Here is a 23,478-nt window from a genome sequence, read left to right as displayed (position 1 = left end):
CCTATGTTCAACACTTATCATATAAAACTTTGACCAATAGATTATACTTATACATTATTGTTACAAATATAAAACTAAGTAAATTAATGGTCAAATACAAGCATTGGAAAACAAGCTATGCATGAAAATGGCAAGAACTCTATGAATGGAGGGAGTATTCTAGATCGGAAAGCTAGTTTTCCTCTTAATAAAAATGTGAAAATGAATACTATGTAGTATGTACGAAGCTTTCATATTAAAAAAAATAATTAAAAAATTATATTTGTTGCCATGAGCCCATGAGGATTCGATCCCCTGACCTGCACGCATGCAAAAATATCTTTACAACCCCTATACCACCGGAGAATCGCTGACTACTTTAAGTACCTATGCAAGGTATAATAATTGTATAAAAACATTTCTGTAGCATTTTTAAAGGGTTTTTTTTTTTTTTTTTTTTTTCTTTTTTTTCTGAGGGGTAACACGTGCTACCCCTTGCTCCAACGTAGGTCTGCCAGTGTGGGCGAGCCAATTTGAAAATTATCAATAATATTGAAGGACCTAAAAAAATGGTGACTATGAAGAAGACCTTATGGTTCAATGGCCTAGGCCAGGGGTTGCCTTGCATCCTCGGGGTTCGAGGTTCATGTCTCATCATGAGCAAATCCCTTTCCCTTACTCCTAGGTATTACCACTGTGTTAGGAGCTACGAGTATTAATGAGTAGGAGGAATTCAATAAATAAAGGGAATAAGTTATAATTAAACATTTATTTCATTCGTTTTTTTTTAATCCATCACTTAGATTTGTATACTATTTAGATACTTAAACTTTTTTGTTTTTTGTTTTTTTTTTTTTTTTTTGATTGGTCACATGATTGTCAACTTTTTTAATTTAAAATTTTTAAAGTTATTTTTTTTATTAATGATTAAAATTGTGTCTCTTGTATGTTTGTATATACTAATCAAAGTAATGCAAAAATGAAAAATAATAATAGGAAGCATTTATTTATTTTGAGATAAGCAGTCACATTTATTAGGAGTACTATTTAGATGGACTTCAGTTCAACACTCTTAGTTTTCAGTCACTAAATTTGATTATTTGGCCAAATATTGACAATGGAAAATAATGGATCGGACCATATTATACGATACCAAAGATGTTGACCGAATTCCTTCAATAAACATGTTGACCAAAGACAAGTATAACATCCACGAAATTTCCAAACAATTTGTAACCTTGTTTCCAAAATTAAAGAAAAGTATTACACGGTAATTAAACCGACGGTATGAATTGGCAACCCAAATGAATTTACATACTTGTGTAAATTATCACTCGAGAATTTTTTTAATCAAAAATTTTGACATGGCCAATTATGTTATAATCTTCTCTGTTGTCGCCCTTGCAGTGCAGATGCACCTATTTCTAGGTACTTTTTTTTTTTATTTTTTTTACTTTTTTATAGAAGCATGTTTTTAGTACTTCATATAAAATGCAAATGTTAATTTTAAAATGTTCTCTAGGTGCATTATCCATGACTGTGTTTTCTTTTCTAATCGGGGATGAATATTAATTAGGTGAAGCAGCTACATTTACAATAGCAAACAACTGCGGCTACATTGTGTGGCCGGTCATACAAAGCACCAACGGGGCTAGCTTGAATGATGGATTTTCCCTGACCAATGGTTCTACTAGGGTCATAATCATTAATATAAGTTCGACGGGTAGGCTTTGGGGGCGAACCCATTGCACAACCAATAGCTTGACAGGAAACTTCTCATGCCTAACAGGTGATTGCGGCACTGGCAAGATGGATTGCCAGGGAAGGCCTTACACATCCCCAGTAACTTTGGTCGAGTTTGCTACTAACCAGATTAATAACTATGACTTTTACGATATTAGCGTTGTTGACGGCTACAACCTCCCGGTGGCGATGGCTCCCTCTTCAAAAGGTGGCATCAAAAGCCGCTGCGCCGTGACAGGTTGTGTGTTCAACTACGACCACGGATGTCCTGACGAATTAAAGGTGACCACCAATCAAACTGTAATTGGGTGTAGAAGTCCGTGTGATGTATTTCATACGAACGAGTCTTGCTGTACGAATGCGAACGACTGTCGAAGTAATAGCTTCTCACTTGGGTCGCTAATATTCAAGAAGGCTTGCCCACGCGCTTACAGTTATACTTTGGATGATCAAACATCTACCTTTGACTGTCCCGGTGATCAGACATCGTATGAAATTACCTTCTGCCCGTCACTAACCCTTGCAAGGTGCATTCAACTTTCCCGGCCTCCATTTTTTTTTATAATTATTTGCCCATTTTATTTTCAAATTTGGAATAATCGATTATAGCATTAACTTTTACATATGGCTAGCCACTCACTGACTCACCATGGGATAACTCAGTTAGTGTTATAGTGATTATTTTATTAGAGTTATATGTGTTACTTAATTAGTAATCATATAGAAATTGTTGGATATAAAGACTAAAGTTTGCAAAAGGTAAATTAGAAGAAAGCAAATTAAGAAAAATTGCATTAAACAAAGCTGTTTACAAGGCCTTAAATAGTACTCCAAAATAACTAACTACTACCTGTAAAATAGGAACGTGAGATACATTATTGTGTGTAGTGAACCCACTAACACCTAATACTCCTCAAGTACATGAAACATGCTTTTGACTAATTAAAAAACAAAGGGACCCACTAACACCATATACTAGAAAATAGGAAACAAATAACTAACAAATATTTGTAGCATTATCAAACAGAAATTACCATGCAAGTGCGGTAGGGATTACTTCTTATTTAAGGATAACACAATAAATATAATAATAAGGGGTTATTCTGTCAGTAAAATAAGGGTTACTCTGTTGTTTAATGAGCAGCCACACAGTGTAGTTAGCCGCATAGAAAAAGCGTTGTATTATCCATGAATTCATTGATGGCCAGGCTCATCCCCTCTCATATTTGTCCACAATTTTCTTTTGACAGGCGCTTTTAGTAGAGTATGTACTTATAACTAATACAAATGCAATACACAAAATCTTTCAAAAGCTAAAATATTATTAAGTAGTCTCACTTCCAATGTGACCAATAATCATGGATTCTGTCTGGCTATTGATGTTGGGATTTAGGCTTAGAATTGTAGAAAGTGGTTCTTTCACATAGTCTTAAGGTGTTTTATAGCTTCACACTATATTAATTTACTTCGTATTTTGTTATTGTAATTGATAAACTCATCAGAGTACTCACTGATTATTCATGTACATCAATTACTAATTTGTGAATTAACTTTCCTTAATATGTCCAGTGCGGTATCTCAACCATTACAATCACCATCATCCTCGCCATCGGTATCACCATCATCACTGCCAACGCCAAAAACACCTACAACAAATTCTTCCCCTACAAATATATTTCCAAGGAATACCACGAAGCCTCGTTTGAAAAGTAAGTTAAAATTTTTACTTTCCTGTACTTTTTAGTACTCCCCCGTCCCTTATTTTGAGAGGAAGTTTACTATTCTATTGGGTGTCCTAACAAAAAGGCTATTGTGAAAGAGCTATACAAACTCCAAAACAATCAATCCTCAAAGTTTGCATACAATCAATGATGAAAAAATTAACAATAAATGCAACAAACATGCAGGTGTTTCTAAGAGGAAGCGTACTATTCTATTGATTGCCTTATCAATATCGATCGCATTATCAATTTTGTTGTTGTATGGAATTTGGACTTGTATATTCAAGAGGAAAGTCATCAAAACAACTACTAGTTGTAAGTAAAAGACTTATATTCCCTTTGAAACCATTTCTTTGTTTTATTTTGGAAATGCTTGATTATCATTATAAAGTAATTTTGCGGGAAACTAACTTATCGGTTTTTGTGAAAAACTACTTTATTAAAAAAAAAATTGTAATAAACTACCGATTAATCATAAAATATCGTAAAAAGATAGCTATAGCCAGATTCCGGAAAGTTTGACTATTTTCCCGCATTGACTTTTTGTTTATTGCCTTTTTTCTTCTACTTCCCCTTCATTTTCACCCAAAATTATATCTTTCTCGGAGCTCTCATCATGTTATTCTTCTCATTACTTCATAAACTACTCACTAAACCCCAAATTTTCGTTCTCTCCTATGTCCTTGAAGAAGACCAAGCCATAATAAAGAAGGAGATAGAAAGAAGCTAAGGAATTGTTTTAAAGGATTAAGAAGAGAAATTTGCTATTATTTGAATCGGAAGAGTGAGAATAGAAGGTAGCGAGTTAGGAAGGATGTCTTTGGGGCCATTATTAACGGAGGAAAAAAATAAGTAAAAAGGGCAAAAAAAAAAAAATGTCGACGCTCGAAAATAGTCAAACTCTTGGAATCCGACAATATGTACCTCTTTACAATATTTTATGCTTTAACAGTTTTTTTTGCAAAATTTTTGTTTTATAAGGTAGTTTTTTCACAAAAAATGTTTTTTATAAGGTAATTTTCCATAAAATTTCCTTATTACTATATATTTTTTATCTAAATGTATAACAGCGGAGGTGTCTGAGATAAAAAAGGTTGTAGTGGACTCTTTGCAATATGACCTAAATACAATTCGAATTGCAACAAACAATTTCGCAGCAGAAAACAAACTCGGAGAAGGAGGATTTGGTGAAGTTTACAAGGTAATATGAAGAAAAATCACTTTTCATTCAATAAAATTAGCAATTTCTCGAATTATTATTTATCTAGTGGCCCAAAGAAAGAAAGACGAATATATGTAACTAGCTGCATTGGGGTTTTGATTTTAGGGAAAAATTGAGAATGGGCAGGAAATTGCTGTCAAAAGGCTATCCAAAAACTCGGGACAAGGAGTTGTAGAGTTTAAAACTGAAGTTGATGTAGTTGCAAAACTTCGACACAAGAACTTGGTCAAGCTCTTGGGATTTTGTGTAGCATTGGAAGAAAAGATACTTGTCTATGAGTTTCTCCCAAATTCTAGTTTGGACAGATTTTTGTTTGGTAATTACAAATATTGAAGTCATAAATTAAACAAAACGAAATTCACTTGTGCATCAGAACCTCATTAATAATTTGTGTACATATTTGTATTGTATGCAGATCAAACAAAGAACGTATCTTTGGATTGGCAAACAAGGTTCAAGATTATAATTGGTATTGCTAAAGGGCTATTATATCTTCATGAAGACTCCCCACTTAAGATCATTCATCGAGACCTAAAATCAAGTAACGTATTACTAGATGATGATATGAACCCAAAGATATCGGATTTTGGCCTCGCTAAACTATTTGGTGTCGATCAAACTCAAGGTGACACTAAAAGGATCGTTGGAACATAGTAAGTTCTCTATACTCAACTATTTTACTGATTATTTAGTTAATTGCCACCTTTGTTGTAATCCTGGTTGATAAATTATACCTAGATTTAAGCATGCTAGTATTCATGATAAATTCCACTGTATATCGATTTTTAATCATTAGCTCTATTTATCATTGTGATATGCAGTGGTTATATGGCTCCTGAATATGCAATAACAGGACATTACTCAGTAAAGTCGGATGTTTTTAGTTTTGGAGTCTTAGTTCTTGAGATTGTGAGCGGTCAAAGAAATAGATTTTTTGGACGATTGCAGCTTGAAGAAGCATTACTACACCGTGTAAGTACTTTAATTTATCACATAATTCATGTACACTATCTTCACATACTTAATAATTAATGATGATTTATGATCGACCCGTATAAAATAACAATTTTTTGAAAGATCATTAATTAACCTTTCGATCACTTGCCGAACAGGCATGGAGGTTGTGGAATGAGGAGAAGACATTAGATTTGGTAGATACAACATTGGACAGCTTTCCAATCGACGAAGTAACTAAATGCATCCATATTGGTCTTTTATGCATTCAAGAAGAAGCTGTCGTAAGGCCAAGAATGGCCTCTATTGTTGCTGCCCTTAATGGACAAGCACTTAGTCTTCCAGTGCCGAAACCACCCCATTTCTTTGGTACTGATAATAATGTAGAAGATAATGAGATGCAATATAATTTTCAAGATGTATACACAGGTACTACATCGATTACAGAATTGTATCCTCGCAACTAGCCTGCTTTGTTCTTTCATTTTTTTTCCTTACATTGCACTAATACGAGAGAAAGAATATCAACATTTTATAATTTTTGGTATCATGTAATTAATGATACGGACTAGTGATAGTAAAGGCATGTCTTAAAAATCGTGTAAATGTACTACATCATGGTACCGAGGAAATGTTATAGTCCAAATGATAAGGGAATAGATAATGTATTTCTCATTATTTTTTTATTCTGTAATTGCAAAGTAGTGGTTTTCACATTTGTCAATGCAAATTTTATATCATTAATATCTATATTTATACTGTGATAAAAAAATTATAAAAATTAATATTCAAAAAGTATATATTAGGTGTATTCTATAAGTGAAATTAAAGTAAACAAAACATGGTTTATGAGTCTAACAAAACTTTATATGAATATGTATGTTAGGTTTATTCTAATATATAAATCACAAAAGATGATAAAAAATATATGTGAATATAGTAAAATTCTTACCGTTGGCATAAAAAAATGGAGGAATTACATCTTAAAATACAAAAACTATTTTTATTCTTGATCGACAAACGTAATGTAATTGACTAAATTCCTCTAGAAGAGGTCAAAATAATATTGTACGTCGTAGTTTAAGTTTATGTTACAAAGCACCAGCCCAAATTCCCATCATTCCTTTTCAATTCTAGCAATTAATTAATCAATATTATATATTTAGGATCAATGAATAAATAATAACCCCTACATTGTTGACTTAAGAAAAGTATGACCCAGATCATTAAGCCGACGGTCATAGTCGGTGACCCAAATGTATCGGACATCTTTCACAACTAACAACTTCTGAAATACGGTTTACTATTATATGTGATTCGTTTATATGCTTGTGAAATCTACTTAATAAACACAGCTTTCAATTTCATCTAATTCAACAATTTTATATGGCCAACTATGCTTCGATTTTGCTTGTACTTACCGTTGTCGCGATGATTCAGCTATATTCAGGTATTAAATTTTACCAACAAATGTTTATATTTGTACATTTTGATGGTTCATAAGCTTATTTTTTAAGGGACTGAATTTATATCAGGAGTGGCAATCACATTGAAGGTAGAAAACAACTGCGACTACACGGTATGGCCGGTCATAATCACAACCAATGGGGCTAGCTCGAAAATTAACGTCTCGAATGGATTTCCCTTACTACGAAATGATTCGAAGGTGATTAACATACAACCAGGTTGGTCGGGCCGGCTTTGGGGGCGAACCCTCTGCACCACTAATACCTCGACAGGAAATTTCCGTTGCCTCACCGGTGATTGCGGCACTGGCAAGATAGAATGCCAGGGCATGTCATATACAACCCCGGTAAATTTTATCGATTTGAATACGTCTCATAATGGTAACCAAGATTTGTATAATGCTAACGTCGTTGCTGGATACAACCTCCCAGTGACGATGGTTCCACAAGGTAGCAATGGAAGCCGTTGTGCGTTGACTGGTTGCGTGTTTGACTATGAATACGGATGCCCCGACGATCATAGAGTGATTACTAATGGTACCATAATAGGATGTAGAAGCTCGTGAGACGCATTTCATACAAATGAGTCTTGTTGTACAAATGGCAACGACTGTGAACGTAATAGCTTCTCAGTAGGCTCGTTAATCTTCAAAAAGGGCTGCCCTCGCGCTTACAATTATGCGTTGGATGTTGCCAATTCTACCTTCATCTGTCCCAGCCCTCAGACGTCGTATACCGTTACATTCTGCCCGTCACCTAGCCTCGCCAGGTGCATTCATATGACTTTTCTAGTTGTTTTTTCAATTTACTAAAATATCATACTTAATCCGTCTTTGAAAGTTTTTTCTACTTGGCTTGTTTTACAAAAACTATCCAAATAGGAACAATTAGTTGGACAATAGTTTATAATTTGCTATTTTCATCATATTCCGTAGTCATGTTTTTTTTTTTCGTTTTTCTTTTGTGAATTTCATGACTTGGTTGAAAGAGTTAGGAATGATATGAATTATATGGATTTGTATGAAGATGATGCATTGGACCATAAGGGATGAAGGAGGAAGATTTTGGCCGATGACTACACCGAATAATCAAATTTGGTTCATGTAGTCGACCCCACTTATAGGATTAAGACTTTGATTTGTAAATTTCATACGAAGTACTCCATAGTTATGGTATACCATATGATTGGATTTTTAAATTTTTAAAAATCAAAAATTTATGTATTTAAAGCTTAATATAAAAGGTCTAAGAAATGGATGTAGTAGTCATAATAAATAGTTTATCAAATATATGTAGTATTTTTCTAATAACTTAGTTTTCACTTGGACCACATTTAAATAAGTAGTTATAATTATACATTATTGTTTTATTAAATTAATAAATTTAATTAATATGTCCAATCCAAAGAAATAGTCCGAGTGTAGGTAACACAATTTTATCAAATACGTTGTATGAATTGTATTTTAGTAATTTAAATACCACTACTTTTTTCTTGTTAATATTCAGGGTGGTGTGTGAGCCGTTCCAATCATTGTCAACTTCATTGTCACCAAATTCTGCAACATCACTTTCTAAGAGTAAGTTAAAATTTTCACTTGCCAATAATTTTTATACGTATGGCATATTGGCATTATGAAGTTGGCAATTAAAAATCTCATTTGAGTTTTGCAAACGTTTGAGGAACATAGAGTAAGAAAGATGATTAGATTAGATTATTGGTGATTAAAGCTAAAGATTTAACCATAATATTAGATGTGGTTGACTAAATGTGAATAGAGAATAATAATATGGCTAGGTTTGATTGACTAGAATTGAAAAGTAAAAACCAAGATTATGAGATTTAGTTAATCAAAAGTGAATAAATAATAGACAATGGATTAATTTAATAAGACTTTTATTTTTGATCAATAATGTTAGATCAAGTGAGACTCTTATTTAAAAACAGAGGGAATAATTAAAGCACTCATACATATATCAGTTTAACGTACAATTGAGATTGTACATATATAAATAATTGATGCACCTGATTTAACATTATGTTGAGATTTCATTTTATATGAAATTCATCATGTTTAATCTCAACAATCCACAATTACTATACATATATATATATATTTTTTGTTGTAGAGAGAATTATAAAGTTTAACCAATCAAGCTAGTTGACATCCTCATTAATTACATACAGTGATTGTGGTGAATTGAACATGCAGGTGATGCTAAGAGGAAGCGTACTATTCTTTTAGTTAGTTTACCAATACTCGCTGCAACATCAATTATGTTGCTGTATGGAGTGTGGAGTAGTATGCGCAAGAGGAAGGCCACCCAAATATCTAATTGTTGTATGTAAGGCTTGAACTTGGACAATGGACATGCACATTTGTTAACCAACTTTGATAACATTTTTTGGTTTATTTATTGTTTGAACCTTTGTTCAGTGGAAGTGTGTGAGATTAAAAATGCTGTACTAGACTCCTTGCAATTTGATCTAAACGCGATTCGAACAGCAACAAACTTTGCTGCAGAAAACAAACTTGGAGAAGGCGGATTTGGTGAAGTTTATAAGGTAATATGAAAACAAAACTGTTTTTCAATTCTTTGATATGATCCCAAAATCTAGTATCCTTTGATTAGCCAAAATAATTGAAAGAATAAAGAGATTTTTATGATATTTCCATGTAAAACATGCTTGCTATGGGTTTTGCATTCAAGGTAAATTGATATTGTTTAACATGCTTCAAAAAGATCTTAATTAACATTATCATTATCACTCCATATTAGTTCTTTATTATTTAGACCTTTTCTACTAAATTGATCGGGTTCTACATGTGAGTTTATCACTAATTTTTCACCCCCCATGTTTCGGGGTTTTCTGATGTCCTGCGGGAGAGTTACAATTCCGAGACTGGAACCGGACGCCTGTACCTGCAAAATAACGGAGACTCCTGAGAGCTCCGCCTCCAACGGTCAAGTTAGTACCTGATTAAGGAGTAATTAATGCGGAAATTAAAGTAATAAGATCTCTCTAGGTGAGAGTGTTTAATGTTGGTAATCTGCTTTGTTAGCGAGATCAGCCGGTTATTAGTGTGTTCCGTAATGTTTCTGTTCTGTTCTTCAGGTGAGATTAATTGCTTGATCCTCTTTAATGAGGATTAATTAAGTATTTATAGTCTTGAGAAGCGTGCCACTCTCTAGGTTTAGGGTAAACCTAGGGCTGACCGGGCCTCTAAACAGGATTGGGCCTTGTTGGCCGGTTTTCCCATTTGGCATGGGTGGACACATGGCGTGTCTCAATTGGTCCGTAGAGGACGTATCTGTGATTGACACGTGGCAGGCTCCTATTGGCCTACGTGAAGGACACGTGGCGGAACCTGGTTGGTCCACTTGTCAGACGGTGATTGGTGGATAAAAATCCCCTAATCATTTGCCCCTCACAGGTGGCACGTGACTGGTCACGTGTCACCTGTGACAACTGCCGCACGGTGACAGGCGACGGCCTGCTACAGGTGTCACCTTATAAATGGCCGAGAGATTTTCCCGCCCAAATTTTGAATTTGGAAGCGACCCTTCGCCTTCTCACTTTGCCTATATAAGGAAGTGCTGACTTCGGTCATTTTCACATTTGAGAACTTTGTGAGAACATTCGGACCCCTGAACTTGCTCTGACATTTCGGACCTTTTCTGCCTACCGCCTGTTCTGACAAGCCGACTGCACAGGATTTTCAGAACTTCATCAACCGTCACTCGTTCAGGTAACTCAGTTCTCTTACTCTTAATTTTCTTTTTATTTTTTGAAATGGCACCACGGAAGCACACGACACGACCTAAGTTAGTGATCAGCCGGTCACCGGGGACGGCTGAATCTAGGACTAGGAGTGCCGCCTGCCCTTTTCTGGACCCATCTTTGCCCTTTATACAAAGTCCGACTGTATCTGTGTCTATGCAGAACGTGATGGCCAGAACAAAAAAGACTGCTATGATCTCAAACTCGGACGGCTCCTCCCAAAGGGTGCTCATTAGCGAAACATCTGACCAGGCGCCAGATGTAGAAGTGAAACGAGGCGGCTGCCAAGCCGACAGTTTTGAGGGAGGGGTCAAGGTGGTCCCTTCCCATTTCACCGTTGATATGTCTAATTTTCCTCCTTCTTCTTCTAAGGGAGAGGAGGCGGGCCCCTCTGGGAGAGGGGAGGAGTCGTCCTCTTCGGACTCGTCAGAGGACGAGTCCGAGTCCAGCTCTTCTGGCCACGCTTCTCCAGGCTCAGAAGAAAGAAACAACCGCCTACAAGAGGCGAGGCTTTCTCATGCAGTTGAGAAGGGGGACAATTGGGCGGAGCCGTCCTCCTCTTACAGAGAGGAAAACACCCCCTACTACTGCACGGTACCCCGGGGCCGGATCGCAGCCATGCAAGACAAAGTGGAGAGCTTTATAGCTAACCACAGAATGGGCCCCGAATTTTTACTGTTCGTGCCGGATCCAGAAGACACTGTCGTCTGGCCGGCTGGTACCAGCTATGATGACGGCTGCTTTGGCTGCTATGTGGCGGCCATCAAAGCTGGACTGCGCTTCCCATTACATCCGGTTGTTCAGCGGATTTTAGATGGGTATGATTTGGGGTTATGGAAGTTAGCCCCCAACTCTTGGGTAAACGTACTCGGCTATGTGGCCGGGTGCGAAATGTACGGGGTGGAGCCAAGCTTTGAGGCTTTCGCCCACATGAACTATCTCAGCCGGACCCCTAAGTCGGGAGGTACCGGCTGGTATCAATTAACAAGCCATAGGGGCTACCTCATGACGAGAGGTAAGGCGAACAAATAAAAGGATTGGCGGAACACCTTCCTTATTATCGAGGGTTCAGACACGGAGCTGAACAAACGCTTTAACAAGTGGAATAGGGATCCGCCTCTTCTCGCAGGCGGCCGCAGCATGCCACCTGTTCCCCCAAAGGCTAAAAAAGAGATCCTAGACAAAGGACTCTTCAAAGTAGAGACTAGGGTGAACTCTACTTCAGGGGTACGAGAGCAAGTACCCCTAAACTGCGTCCCGAGCTTCAAGTGGCTCTATGACGAGTACTTTTTGGCCGCATGTGGCCTCAACAGTCGGTGCTCTAGAGGTAGCCGGCCTGACAAATACTCTGTTTTTTCACGCCTTGTTTACTTGGGATTTTTACCAACTTTGCTGTTTATTTTTTGCAGCTGACGCCATGAGTAAAATAACAGCATCCAAGACTGCGGCGGCCATGTTGCGGGCCTCTCTCATGCAACAGTCTTGTACCGACTCCCCCAACAAGGGGGCACCCTTGGTAGGCTTCGAAACTCTTCCTCTTTTAGGAGTTGTCTTATGCATATACTAACTCTTTTTTTTTTTTTTTTTTTTTTTTAGTCAGGCACTCCAAGAGCTTCTTCCTCGCAACAGCCGGACCCCAAGGCCCGGAGGACGACTGTTGCAAGCTCTCCTGGGTCTTCCAGGAAAACAGTGGCGGCTGAGAAGCAGCCGGCCACTTCTTCTAAAACCCCGGCGGGGCCGCCTAGAAGTATGGACAATTACTTGTAAAAACTTTTACACTTGCTTCCTTCTTGACTAGGTCTAACTTGCTTTTTACGCTTGATGTAGCCGGCCCTCAGGGGCTTGACTTGGTAGAGGTAGCCAAGTCCATGATCAAAGTAGTTCCTCCATCTGAAAGGGAGACGGTCAGGGGTGTCGGCACCCTTGACCTTGATGGGATTGCAGGGGTCCTTGCTGAGGTATACTCTTTGAGTATTTGAATTCCAGGACGCCTGTTATCTTTTTTGTTTAGAAACTGACGCCTGTTGTTTTATTTTGTACTTAGGCCCTGCTCCGAGTTAACGGCCTTCGCAAGCCGCTTGATCGGAAGGACAAAGAGGTAAAGGCTGCAAAAGCTATGGCCGCCTCTGACTGTGACAAGGCAATGTTTCAAATTGCCCAAAATGAAGTACTGACCATTGATATTCTTTATTATCAGGCGCAGGCTACCGCCGCTGTTCGGGCTCAGTTAGAGGCGGCCCAGAAGAAGAATGACAAGCTGGAGGCGACCATCACAAATCTTAAGGCCGAGCTGAAACCTCTTCGCCAAAAAATGTACTCTTACGAAGCCATGGAGAAATCCTTGGCCAGCGTAAAAGAACGCCTGGTGAGCCAAGAGAAGAGTCTTACCCAAGAGCTCTCGGAAAAGGTCGAGCAAGAGAAGAAAGAGCTCGTCCAGGAGATGATGGAAGACTCCGCTCAAATCCAGCGCATGACATGGGGCCGCCTGTTCCCAATGCCGACTTTGCCTCTTGGGAAAGAACGTACCGCCAGTGTTCGGAAACATATAATCAAGAGATCCTGGCGGCTGCTGAAGAAGAGGCGTTGGGAGATGCGTTAGAGGAGGAGGAGCCGGTTGTGGCGCTTGTGCCACTTAGGGGTGAGGCATCAAAAAAGGATGCAGCTGAAGCCGAGTCCAGCAAGAAGAGTGCTGACCAGGCGGCAGCTGCTAATACTGAACTGCCCCCTTCTTAAGCTTAATGTATTCTTTCCACGGCCTGCGTGCCGTTTGCTTTGTATTTACCCGGCCAGGGGGCCGGGGCTTTGAATATTTTGCTGGTCTTTAATGACCGGCTTATTTTTAATGAATTTTTGTTTGCTTCAAATTTGTCCAAGTATTCCATATCTAATATCCCATTGTTTACTAGACCGACTGTTGTACATGGCCGAACGTTGCAGACAGGTACGGATAGTTAGTACGCCGCCTATGCCCCTGGACGACTGGTTGTCTGTTTCCAGGATAGACGATCAGTCGGCCATTTATTCAATCGGTATTCGAACTATTTTGTCTGGATCCTTTTTAGGCAGGCGTGCCTGTCTTTTTGTAATTTTAACCAAGTAGGAAAGTGGTCTGACCAAGTAAATAGAGTATTACCTAGTCGCCAAGGAATTTAGTAAAGATAGCAAGAGGCGGGTACCGGTTGTTTCTTTTTATGCCAATGTTGGCTTTTAACTCATAATTTGTTAACCTAGCAAGAGTAGTGGTTGAGAGCCCCTGTTTGTTAAAAACAGGCGGACGACTCATACCTTTTAGGCTCCATACTAAGTTTGAGTGACTGTTAAGTTAACATAGGAGTTACTTAGTCTTCGTCACAATCTAGATTGAGTAGTAGAGGTACCAGGCGGCGGAGGCCGGCTGATCCCCTTGATTTGCCAATGTTTGTTGGCTATTAACTCAATAGGTTACCTAGTAGGAATAGGGGTTTGAGTGCCCTTGTTTGTTAAAAACAGGCGGACGACTCAAACCTTTTAGGTTCCATACCAAATTTTGAGGGAGTGACTATGAGTTAACGTTGGAGTTACTCAGTCGCCGTCACTTTTGTTTGAGAAGTAGAGGTACCAGGCGGCGTAGGCCGGCTAGACCCCTTGATTCGCCAATGTTTGTTGGCTATTAACTCAATAGGTACCCCCTGCATTTATCCCAAGTAATACAGGCGGTCATCTGACTCAGATGTCAACTGCTACCACTGGTTTGGTTAGTGATAGAGTTATCCTTGTCTCAAAAACGGCTACGTGGTTGCCCTTGGGGACAGTCGTATAGGTGCCGTGTAATTAGTTTATAGAACAATGTTCCACCCAAAAGGGAGCTGCTCTCTGCGACGAATTTCATCCGGAGGGATGCCGTCGGACGCCTGCTATGATGTTGGGACAGGTCGTATTAGTTTTGTAGATTTGATCAGTTGGCTTGGCGCCTGGTCTGATCATTCGGCCGGTGGCCTTGGTAAGTTCTTGGTGAACGTAGGTGCTAAATAAAAGAAGGGTAGCCGCCTGTTAGGCACAGGGTCGGCCAGGCCCTAATCTTTTTAGCTAAGTATTGTGAGTAAAATACTCAATGGAGAGTAGCCGACTGTAAAGGTACAGACGGCATGCCCCTCTGAAGATAGAGTGAAAAACTCAATGGAGAGTAGCCGACTGTAAAGGTACAGACGACATGCCCCTCGTAATACAAAATTGAATAGTAAGTGCAAACTTTATTAAGTAGCTCTTTACTTTACATCATTCAGAAGAAATATTTTTTAAGATTATCTACATTCCAAGTTCGAGGCAACGGTTGTCCGTCTGGTGTTTCCAGACGGTAGGTACCGTCCCTGACTTCCTCATAGATTCGGTAGGGTCCTTCCCAGTTGGGAGTTAGTTTGCCAGACTCATTAGCCTTACCAACTGCTTCCATTTTTCTAAGTACAAAGTCCCCTACTTTGAGTGGACGCCTGTGTACTTTTTTGTTGTATGATCTAGTCATTCTCAAGCGATAGATCTCATGGCGCAAAACAGCATTGCCCCTCTTTTCAGGAAGTGAGTCTAATGCCAGGCGCATGGCTTCCCAGTTTGCCTCTTCGTCATATAGCATTACTCGAAGAGTCGGCTCGTAGTGTTCTATTGGAAGAACAGCTTCCGCACCATGAGTTAGGAGGAATGGAGTTTCTCCAGTCGCCCCTTTTTCAGTCGTCCTAATGGCCCAGAGAACATGTGGTAGTTCATCCGCCCATAGGCCGCCTGCTCGTTCAATCTTTTTCTTGAGACCGTCTGAGATGATTTTATTAAAGGCTTCTACCTGGCCGTTTGCTTGTGGACAGCCGACAGATGCAAAGTAGTTTGCAATTCCTTGGTCTCCCAACCAGCTTTTGAGAACAGGCGTCTCAAATTGGGGACCATTATCAAAAACCATAGACATGGGAACCCCGAACCGAGTGATGACATTTTTCCAAATGAATGAAATTACATCTTTCGTCTTGATTCCCTTTACAGCCTCCGCTTCTACCCATTTAGTGAAGTAGTCAACGGCAACAAGTATGTACCTTCTGCCGCCTGTAGCAGGCGTATATGGACCCAGAATGTCCATGCCCCACTTAGCAAACGGTATTGGGCTGTGAATGGTAGTGAGGTCAGTAGCCGGACGGTGAATTAGTTTGCCAAACCTTTGGCACTTGTCACATTTTTTTACCATCTCCATTGCATCTGCTTCCAAAGTAGGCCAAAATTAGCCCTGCCGCCTTGCCCTTTGAGCAAGCATCCTACCACCTATATGAGAAGCACAGTAACCAGAGTGAAGATCCTCTAGTATCTCTCGTCCCTTTTCTGGAGTAACACACTTTAAGAAGGGTTGAAGGTACCCCCTCTTGTGAAGTTCTCCCTTAATCATTTCAAAACAGGTGGCTCGTTTTTTCAGTGATGCCGCCTGTTGAGGATCATCCGGCAGTGTACCGTTTGTCAGATATGCCCTGATTGAATCCATCCAGGTTGAGCTTCTGTCTAGGACTCCAATAGGGTTTTCCTCGATGCTTCTCTTCTCCATTACTTCCCAAAAAACAGTTCGAGGAGTATCAGAGGAGGCGGATGATGCTAATTTTGACAGTGCATCCGCCTGGTTGTTTTCTGATCTCGGCACTTGGATCAGATGGAAATCCTCAAGGGAGCCGACTGCTTGTCGGACCGCCTGTAAATACTTGATCATGGCCGGATGGGTTGCTTCATATTCGCCATTGTACTGACTCACTATCAATTGTGAATCGGAACAGACATCTATTTTTCTTGCCCCTGCCGCCTTGCACATGCGGATCCCGGCTAGTAAAGCTTCATATTCTGCCTCATTGTTTGAAGCCTGAAAACTGAAGCGTAGAGCATACTCGAACCTGTCGCCCTCTGGAGACTGACATACGACGCCTGCTCCACAACCATTTGAAGTAGAGCTTCCGTCCACATATACCTTCCATACTTGGTCTGGAACTTGAGAGTCAGGAGGACGAGTCATCTCTACAATAAAGTCAGCAAAGGCTTGCCCCTTTACTGCTTTTCTAGGCTCGAAAGTAACTTTGAGGCTCTGTATTTCTATGGCCCATTTGATCATTCGGCCTGACGACTCCATGATGGTCAGCGGCTGCTTGATAGGTTGGTCTGTATACACGACGACTGTATGTGCCAAAAAGTAGGGCTTCAATTTTTTAACAGCCATGAAGAGTGCAAGACCAAATTTCTCCACTAGGGGATACCTCAACTCGGCATTTTTCAGTACGTGACTGACAAAGTAGACCGGGAGCTGACAACCGTCCCTTTCAGCAAGGAGAACAGCGCTTAACGCATGATCAGAGACGGCCAGGTACATGTAGAGAACCTCTTTGGGCAAAGGGCTGACCAGCCTCGGCAAGGAATGCAAGTGAACTTTTAATTTCTGGAAGGCGGCCTCAGCATCCGGCCCCCATTCAAACCTTGCCTTTTTCTTAATTGCCTGGAAAAAGTATAGGCACTTGTCGCCTGATCGGCTTAGAAATCTTCCCAAGGCCGCTAGACAACCTGTTAACTTCTGAACCTCTCGGATGGTACGAGGCGACTGCATGTCAATGACCGCCTGCACCTTCTCAGGGTTCGCTTCTATTCCTCTCTGATTGATAAGGAATCCGAGAAATTTCCCAGACTCAACTCCAAATACACACTTCTTGGGATTGAGCATGACACGGTGCCGCCTGAGTGTGGCGAAAGTTTCTCGGAGGTCCGACAGATGATCTTTCTGAAGTTTAGTCTTGACAATCATATCATCAATATATGCCTCGACGTTTCTCCCAATCTGATCAAAGAACACAGTGTTTATCATTCGTTGGAAGGTAGCCGGGGCATTCTTAAGACCAAACGGCATGACCGTGTAACAGTATAACCCCTGATCAGTGACGAAGGCCGTCTTCTCCTGATCTTTCTTCCATAAGGGAATTTGATGGAAACCAGAATAGGCGTCCATGAAACTCATCAAGGCATGGCCGGCTGTTGAGTCGACCAGGTTATCAATTTTAGGCAGAGGGTAACTGTCTTTGGGGCACGCCTTGTTTAAGTCTGTGTAGTCTACACACATTCGCCAAGTGCCATTCGGCTTTTTAACAAGCACTACATTTGCAACCCAGTCTGGGAAGTAACATTGCCGAATGAACCCTGCATCAAGTAATTTTTTAACTTCGGCGGCTGCCGCCTGACTTCTTTCTTCGCCATGGTTCCGCTTCTTTTGCCGTACCGGCTTCTTTTTCGGATCCACAGCGAGTTTATGTACCGCCAGATCAGGACTAATGCCTGGCATTTCATGGACTTCAAATGCAAAGATGTCCTTGTATTCTTTCAATAGGTTGTGAAAGTCGTCACCAAGGTTTCTCAGAGCAGTCGTCCCAACTTTGACTGTTCGATCAGGACGTGAGTCGTCTAAGATCAGGTCCGCATGCTCACCAGCCGGATGAGGGCGGAACTCATCCGGCCGCTCCTCTGCCAATGATTGCTATTTTCTTGCTTTTCTTGCGGACTCTGTCTGGGACGCCTTTCTCTTTTTGCCGCCTGCTTCTTGAACAGGCGCACTCTCCTTGACATTGTCAAGGTCTGTTTTTTCTCCACTTGACCCAGTGGCCATAACAGTGGGCTTGACATCCGAGAGATAGCACTCTCGGGCCATCCTCTGATCTCCCCTTAGGGAGCCGACTGTTCCATTATCCCTCTCAAACTTAAGCAACATAAGAGACGGGATTATAACAGCCTTGGAATTATTCAGGGTTGGTCGACCCAGAATCATGTTGTAGGCCGAGAGTTCCTCTACTACTAGGAACCGGACTACCATGTGTCGTCCTTCCCCTTTTTCGCCCAGGCGAATGGGTAAATCTACTCGTCCCAATGGGTGGACGACTCCTCCTCCAAACCCTATTAAAGGGTGGGAGGCCGGATGTATGCAGTCAGTCTGATATTTCAGTTTCGACAGACATTTGCTGCTGATGAGATCTGAGGAGCTCCCGGTATCTATGAGGATTCGGCCAACTCTCTGGTTGGCCACTTTACATTCAATAACGAGAGGGTCGTCATGCGGCCCCCTTACCCCTCCTAGATCCTCTTCAGTGATGACAATCTCAGGAAATGTATATTTGGACGGCCGTCCTTGGTGAACGGAATTTACATCTAACCGCCTTATATTATCTTTGTTGCCCCTAATAGTGGGGCCGCCTCCTGAGAAGCCGCCTGCAATGGTGTAGACGACTGCATCATCTGTATCGGAGCTGTCGGCCTGTTGATTCTTTTTGGCCGACAGCTTTCTTGAGGAAGTGTTCCCCGTAGATTTTCTGACATAAATGTCAAGATCACCTTGCTCAGCCAGGCGGTCTAGGTACCGCATGAGACTGATGCAGTCATTGGTGTGATGACCAACGTCATCATGATAAGCACAGATTTTATCTTGGTTCCGGTTGTTTGCAGAACCCTTCATGGGGACCGGCTTCTCAATTGAGATCCGTCCCTTTATTTCTTTTAGGATAAACTGGTTATCCTTGTTAAACACATACTTTGGGGAGTATGGTTTGAATTCTTTTTTCTTTTTCTGGGCCGGCTGTTTAGAGGAATCAGCCGCCCAGACCTCTTCTCTTTTCTCATCTTTGTTTGACGACTGTTTCTGTCGTCCTTCTCTTTTGTCGAACCTTTTCCCGTCCGACTGTTTTATCGTACACAGATCAGTCGCCTGTATATAGGCTTCTGCTTCAATCAAGGCCTCTTGAAGAGTCGCCACCCTTTTTCGAACCAAATCAAATTTGAAGGTAGACCCGTCTTTGAGACCTCTAAAAAAGTCGGTATAAGCTACCTCATCCGGTAACCCTTGAATCTGTATTCTCATCAGGTTGAACCGCCTGATGTAAGAGCGAAGCCCCTCCTTCTCGCCCTGCTGAATTGTTCCCAAATCAAGGGTCGTTTTCTTCGAAGGGATGTTCATGGCGAAGTTGGAGGCAAATAAGTAAGCAAGCGTCCTGAAGCTATTTACACAACCAGTCGGCAGGTTGCCGAACCATTGCTGTGCGATTGCTTTGAGAGTCGCTGGGAAACACTTGCACCAAGTGGGATCATCCAACCCTTGAAGGTACATCAGGTTGGTGAATGCCATCAGATGGTCTTCTGGGTTAGTAGTGCCGTCATAGGCGCCTACTAGTACATTTTTCACTTTGGCCGGCTGAGCGGCTTCAGTAATTTCCTTGGAGAAGGCCGACGGCTGTTCACCAAGTCTAAGCAACCGTAGCTGCCAGTCCATAGGTTGGACGTTTTTTGCTGTAGGTCCACCAAATGGAGGTGGCTGCATAAAATACTGTTGTTGCGGCACAAATGGTAAGTTTGGTACCGCCTGGGCACTATGAAAGCCGGACTGACGGGAGGTGCCGCCTGACTGACTCTCATGGTACGACTGAGTATGCCTCATCGAGACATTTCGCAAACTGTCTTGAAAGTCTGAAGTAGAAGCCGACTCGGACAATCGGTCACTCTTCTTCTGCTCTAGCAGTAGCCGAGCATCTGTGAACGTTTGCTTTGACCCGTCCGCCTGAATATGACGAACCGGTTTCCTATTTCCTGTAGGATAACGGAATTTTGTGAAATCAAGGGCAGGTGGCTCCCGCTTCCTAGATTTAGGATGAGGAGTCGCCTCTCGCCCTTGAACTGGCTTCCTCTTCAGTGAAGTGGAAGGTTTCTTGGCCGACTGCTCCTTGACTGAAGCAGGCGGCTTCTTGTTGATCAACTCTTGAATCTCTCCCTTGAAGTCCCTCATGAAGGTCATGAGTTCGTTCCTTGTGATGGGAGCAGACCCATCAGTCGGCTGTTGCCGAGCAGGCGGTGCGCCTGCTGGCTCGCTTCCTGTTTGAAGATGCTCCCGTTCCCTCCTTTCGGTATGACGGGTACGTCGGGCCCTTAGGGTCCCGTCTGGAGCTGTATGAGTTTCAACTTCAAATTCACTTTCGGTGTCATGGTCCGACTGAACTTGAGGGTCGTCTAGGGGACGCCTCTCTTCAGGAGTCGGTACAGACTTGGATGCCATCTCTGAAGTACTCTCCCCACAGACGGCGCCAAATGTTTCGGGGTTTTCTGATGTCCTGCGGGAGAGTTACAATTCCGAGACTGGAACCGGACGCCTGTACCTGCAAAATAACGGAGACTCCTGAGAGCTCCGCCTCCAACGGTCAAGTTAGTACCTGATTAAGGAGTAATTAATGCGGAAATTAAAGTAATAAGATCTCTCTAGGTGAGAGTGTTTAATGTTGGTAATCTGCTTTGTTAGCGAGATCAGCCGGTTATTAGTGTGTTCCGTAATGTTTCTGTTCTGTTCTTCAGGTGAGATTAATTGCTTGATCCTCTTTAATGAGGATTAATTAAGTATTTATAGTCTTGAGAAGCGTGCCACTCTCTAGGTTTAGGGTAAACCTAGGGCTGACCGGGCCTCTAAACAGGATTGGGCCTTGTTGGCCGATTTTCCCATTTGGCATGGGTGGACACATGGCGTGTCTCAATTGGTCCGTAGAGGACGTATCTGTGATTGACACGTGGCAGGCTCCTATTGGCCTACGTGAAGGACACGTGGCGGATAAAAATCCCCTAATCACCCCACATCCGTGAAAAGAAAACAAATACAATTTAAATTGAGGATTATCACATTACAAACTCGATCTATAGGGGAGAATGATTAAGTATTGACTTCGGATGACGAATTCTCCCTCAGAACTATATGTCATTTCCCTATTGTTCTTAACATTTATTTGGAGCTTTTTATTATCAGGGAAAACCCGAAAATGGGCAGGAAATTGCTGTCAAAAGACTATCAAAAAACTCCGGACAAGGAGTTGCAGAGTTTAAAAATGAAGTTGTTTTGGTTGCAAAACTTCGACACAAGAACTTGGTCAAGCTCTTGGGATTTTGTGTGGCACCAGAAGAAAAGATACTTGTCTATGAGTTTCTTTCTAATTCAAGCTTGGACAAATTTATATTTGGTAACGACAAAGTTTTGAGGTTTAAAAATAAACAATTTGTAAATTTGTGCATTAGCACCTCATTACTAGTTGTTTGTATTGCAGGTCAAACGAAGCAAGCATCTTTAAATTGGCAAATAAGGTGCAATATTATAGTTGGTATTGCAAGAGGGCTTTTATATCTTCACGAAGACTCCCCACTTAAGGTTATTCATCGAGATCTTAAATCAAGTAACATATTACTAGATGAACATATGAACCCTAAGATATCAGATTTTGGCCTTGCCAAACTTTTTGGAGTTGATCAAATTCAAGGTGACACTAAAAGGATTATTGGAACTTAGTAAGATCTCAAACCTTTCCATAAATTTTATTATCTTTGTATATAGACAAACTATATAGTAATACTTAAATTATATAGTCCCTTGTTACCTTTTATATATGGGTATAAAACTTATTGATTATTATCTTTCTACACTTATATTTCAAGAACTTATTTTGAAATACCCTTTTTTTTTCTTTTTCTTTTTTTTTTTTAAATGAAATCTAGCTCTGAATTATTTAGTGGTGTATCATTTTTTTTAAACTACTGATTTCTATAATTAATTTAATTTAATTTAATTGAAAAACCTGATCTTATTAATTAGATCAATCTTCTTATTTTTGAAATACAGTGGTTACATGGCTCCAGAATATGCAATAACAGGTCATTACTCAGTAAAATCAGATATTTATAGTTTTGGAGTCTTAGTTCTTGAGATTGTGAGCAGTCAAAGAAATAGATTTTGCAAGCAATTGCAGCTTGAAGAGGCATTACTACATCGAGTAAGTTTCTATTTTATAAGGGTTCATATAAATCAAAAAATCATCTCAAAATTTTTAACTTTTGAAATGTCAATAATGTATCTCTTGTTTATTGAATAGGCATGGAGGTTATGGAATGATAACAAGACCTTAGATTTTGTTGATACAAAATTACAAAATGACTTTCCAATAGATGAAGTAACTAAATGCATCCATATTGCTCTACTATGCATTCAAGATGATGCCGCCTTAAGGCCGAGAATGAGCTCCATTGTTGCAGCCCTCAATGGCCAAGCCGTTTGTCTCCCAACGCCGAAGCCACCTAATTACTTTGGTGCTAAGATTTTAGAAGATAATGATTCTCTAGGTAGTGTATATACACGAAATAAGACGATTACAAATTTGCATCCTCGCGATTAATTAACCTATCTCATTCATTTTTTGATCCTTGTTTGTAAGTAATACTATCCTACAATTATATATATATATATATATATGCTTACTTTTAGCACTTGATTTTTAAGTTGGGATAATTTTGTATTTTTACCTTTTTCTCTTTTACTTTTTCCCACTACAAAAAAAATATACTTAATTTTTATAGTAATAAATAATAAAAGAACGGAAGAAGTATATAAAGAGGACTTGGTATTTTTGGAATAAAACTACGTAAGTTAGTTTGGACAGGTTGGATTGGAACTCAGGCACACATCACAGGTTGGATTGGAACTCAGGCACACATCACTATTAGGAAAACTATCCCTACATTGTTTAGCCTGAGGACACACATCACAGGCTTTATTCAAAGATTTCTTAACAAAAC

The 23,478-nt window shown here is 40.4% G+C and overlaps 2 protein-coding genes across 2 annotated transcripts; both read left to right on the top strand.

The window, feature by feature from the left end:
• Window positions 1-1,245: 1,245 nt before the first annotated feature.
• On the top strand, window positions 1,246-6,326 carry LOC110687309 (cysteine-rich receptor-like protein kinase 15). The gene is made up of 9 exons (XM_021863942.1): window positions 1,246-1,407; window positions 1,556-2,249; window positions 3,292-3,431; window positions 3,630-3,758; window positions 4,514-4,644; window positions 4,771-4,981; window positions 5,081-5,318; window positions 5,487-5,637; window positions 5,778-6,326. Exons 1-9 carry the CDS (start codon window positions 1,284-1,286, stop codon window positions 6,084-6,086), a joined length of 2,127 nt encoding a protein of 708 aa, XP_021719634.1. The 5' UTR covers window positions 1,246-1,283; the 3' UTR covers window positions 6,087-6,326.
• A 1,088-nt stretch (window positions 6,327-7,414) lies between these two features.
• Window positions 7,415-23,122, top strand: LOC110687181 (putative receptor-like protein kinase At4g00960). The gene is made up of 8 exons (XM_021863795.1): window positions 7,415-7,647; window positions 8,592-8,662; window positions 9,296-9,424; window positions 9,521-9,648; window positions 21,665-21,875; window positions 21,960-22,197; window positions 22,529-22,679; window positions 22,779-23,122. Exons 1-8 carry the CDS (start codon window positions 7,415-7,417, stop codon window positions 23,076-23,078), a joined length of 1,461 nt encoding a protein of 486 aa, XP_021719487.1. The 3' UTR covers window positions 23,079-23,122.
• The last annotated feature ends 356 nt before the right edge of the window (window positions 23,123-23,478 follow it).

The sequence above is a fragment of the Chenopodium quinoa genome, unplaced genomic scaffold, assembly GCF_001683475.1.
Source record: "Chenopodium quinoa cultivar QQ74 unplaced genomic scaffold, ASM168347v1, whole genome shotgun sequence".
In the NCBI taxonomy this organism is placed as follows: Eukaryota; Viridiplantae; Streptophyta; class Magnoliopsida; order Caryophyllales; family Amaranthaceae; genus Chenopodium; species Chenopodium quinoa.
Note: the sequence above shows the minus strand (reverse complement) of the source record. Positions and strands in the feature narration are given on the sequence as shown.

Excerpts from the sequence above, each read along its gene's own strand:
- LOC110687309 (XM_021863942.1), top strand. The coding sequence starts at position 1,284 with ATGAATTTACATACTTGTGTAAATTATCACTCGAGAATTTTTTTAATC. Across the intron at positions 1,408-1,555 it reads GCAGATGCACCTATTTCTAG|GTGAAGCAGCTACATTTACA; the intron begins GTACTTTTTTTT and ends AATATTAATTAG. Across the intron at positions 5,638-5,777 it reads AAGAAGCATTACTACACCGT|GCATGGAGGTTGTGGAATGA; the intron begins GTAAGTACTTTA and ends CTTGCCGAACAG.
- LOC110687181 (XM_021863795.1), top strand. The coding sequence starts at position 7,415 with ATGTCATATACAACCCCGGTAAATTTTATCGATTTGAATACGTCTCAT. Across the intron at positions 21,876-21,959 it reads CTTGGACAAATTTATATTTG|GTCAAACGAAGCAAGCATCT; the intron begins GTAACGACAAAG and ends TTTGTATTGCAG. Across the intron at positions 22,680-22,778 it reads AAGAGGCATTACTACATCGA|GCATGGAGGTTATGGAATGA; the intron begins GTAAGTTTCTAT and ends TTTATTGAATAG.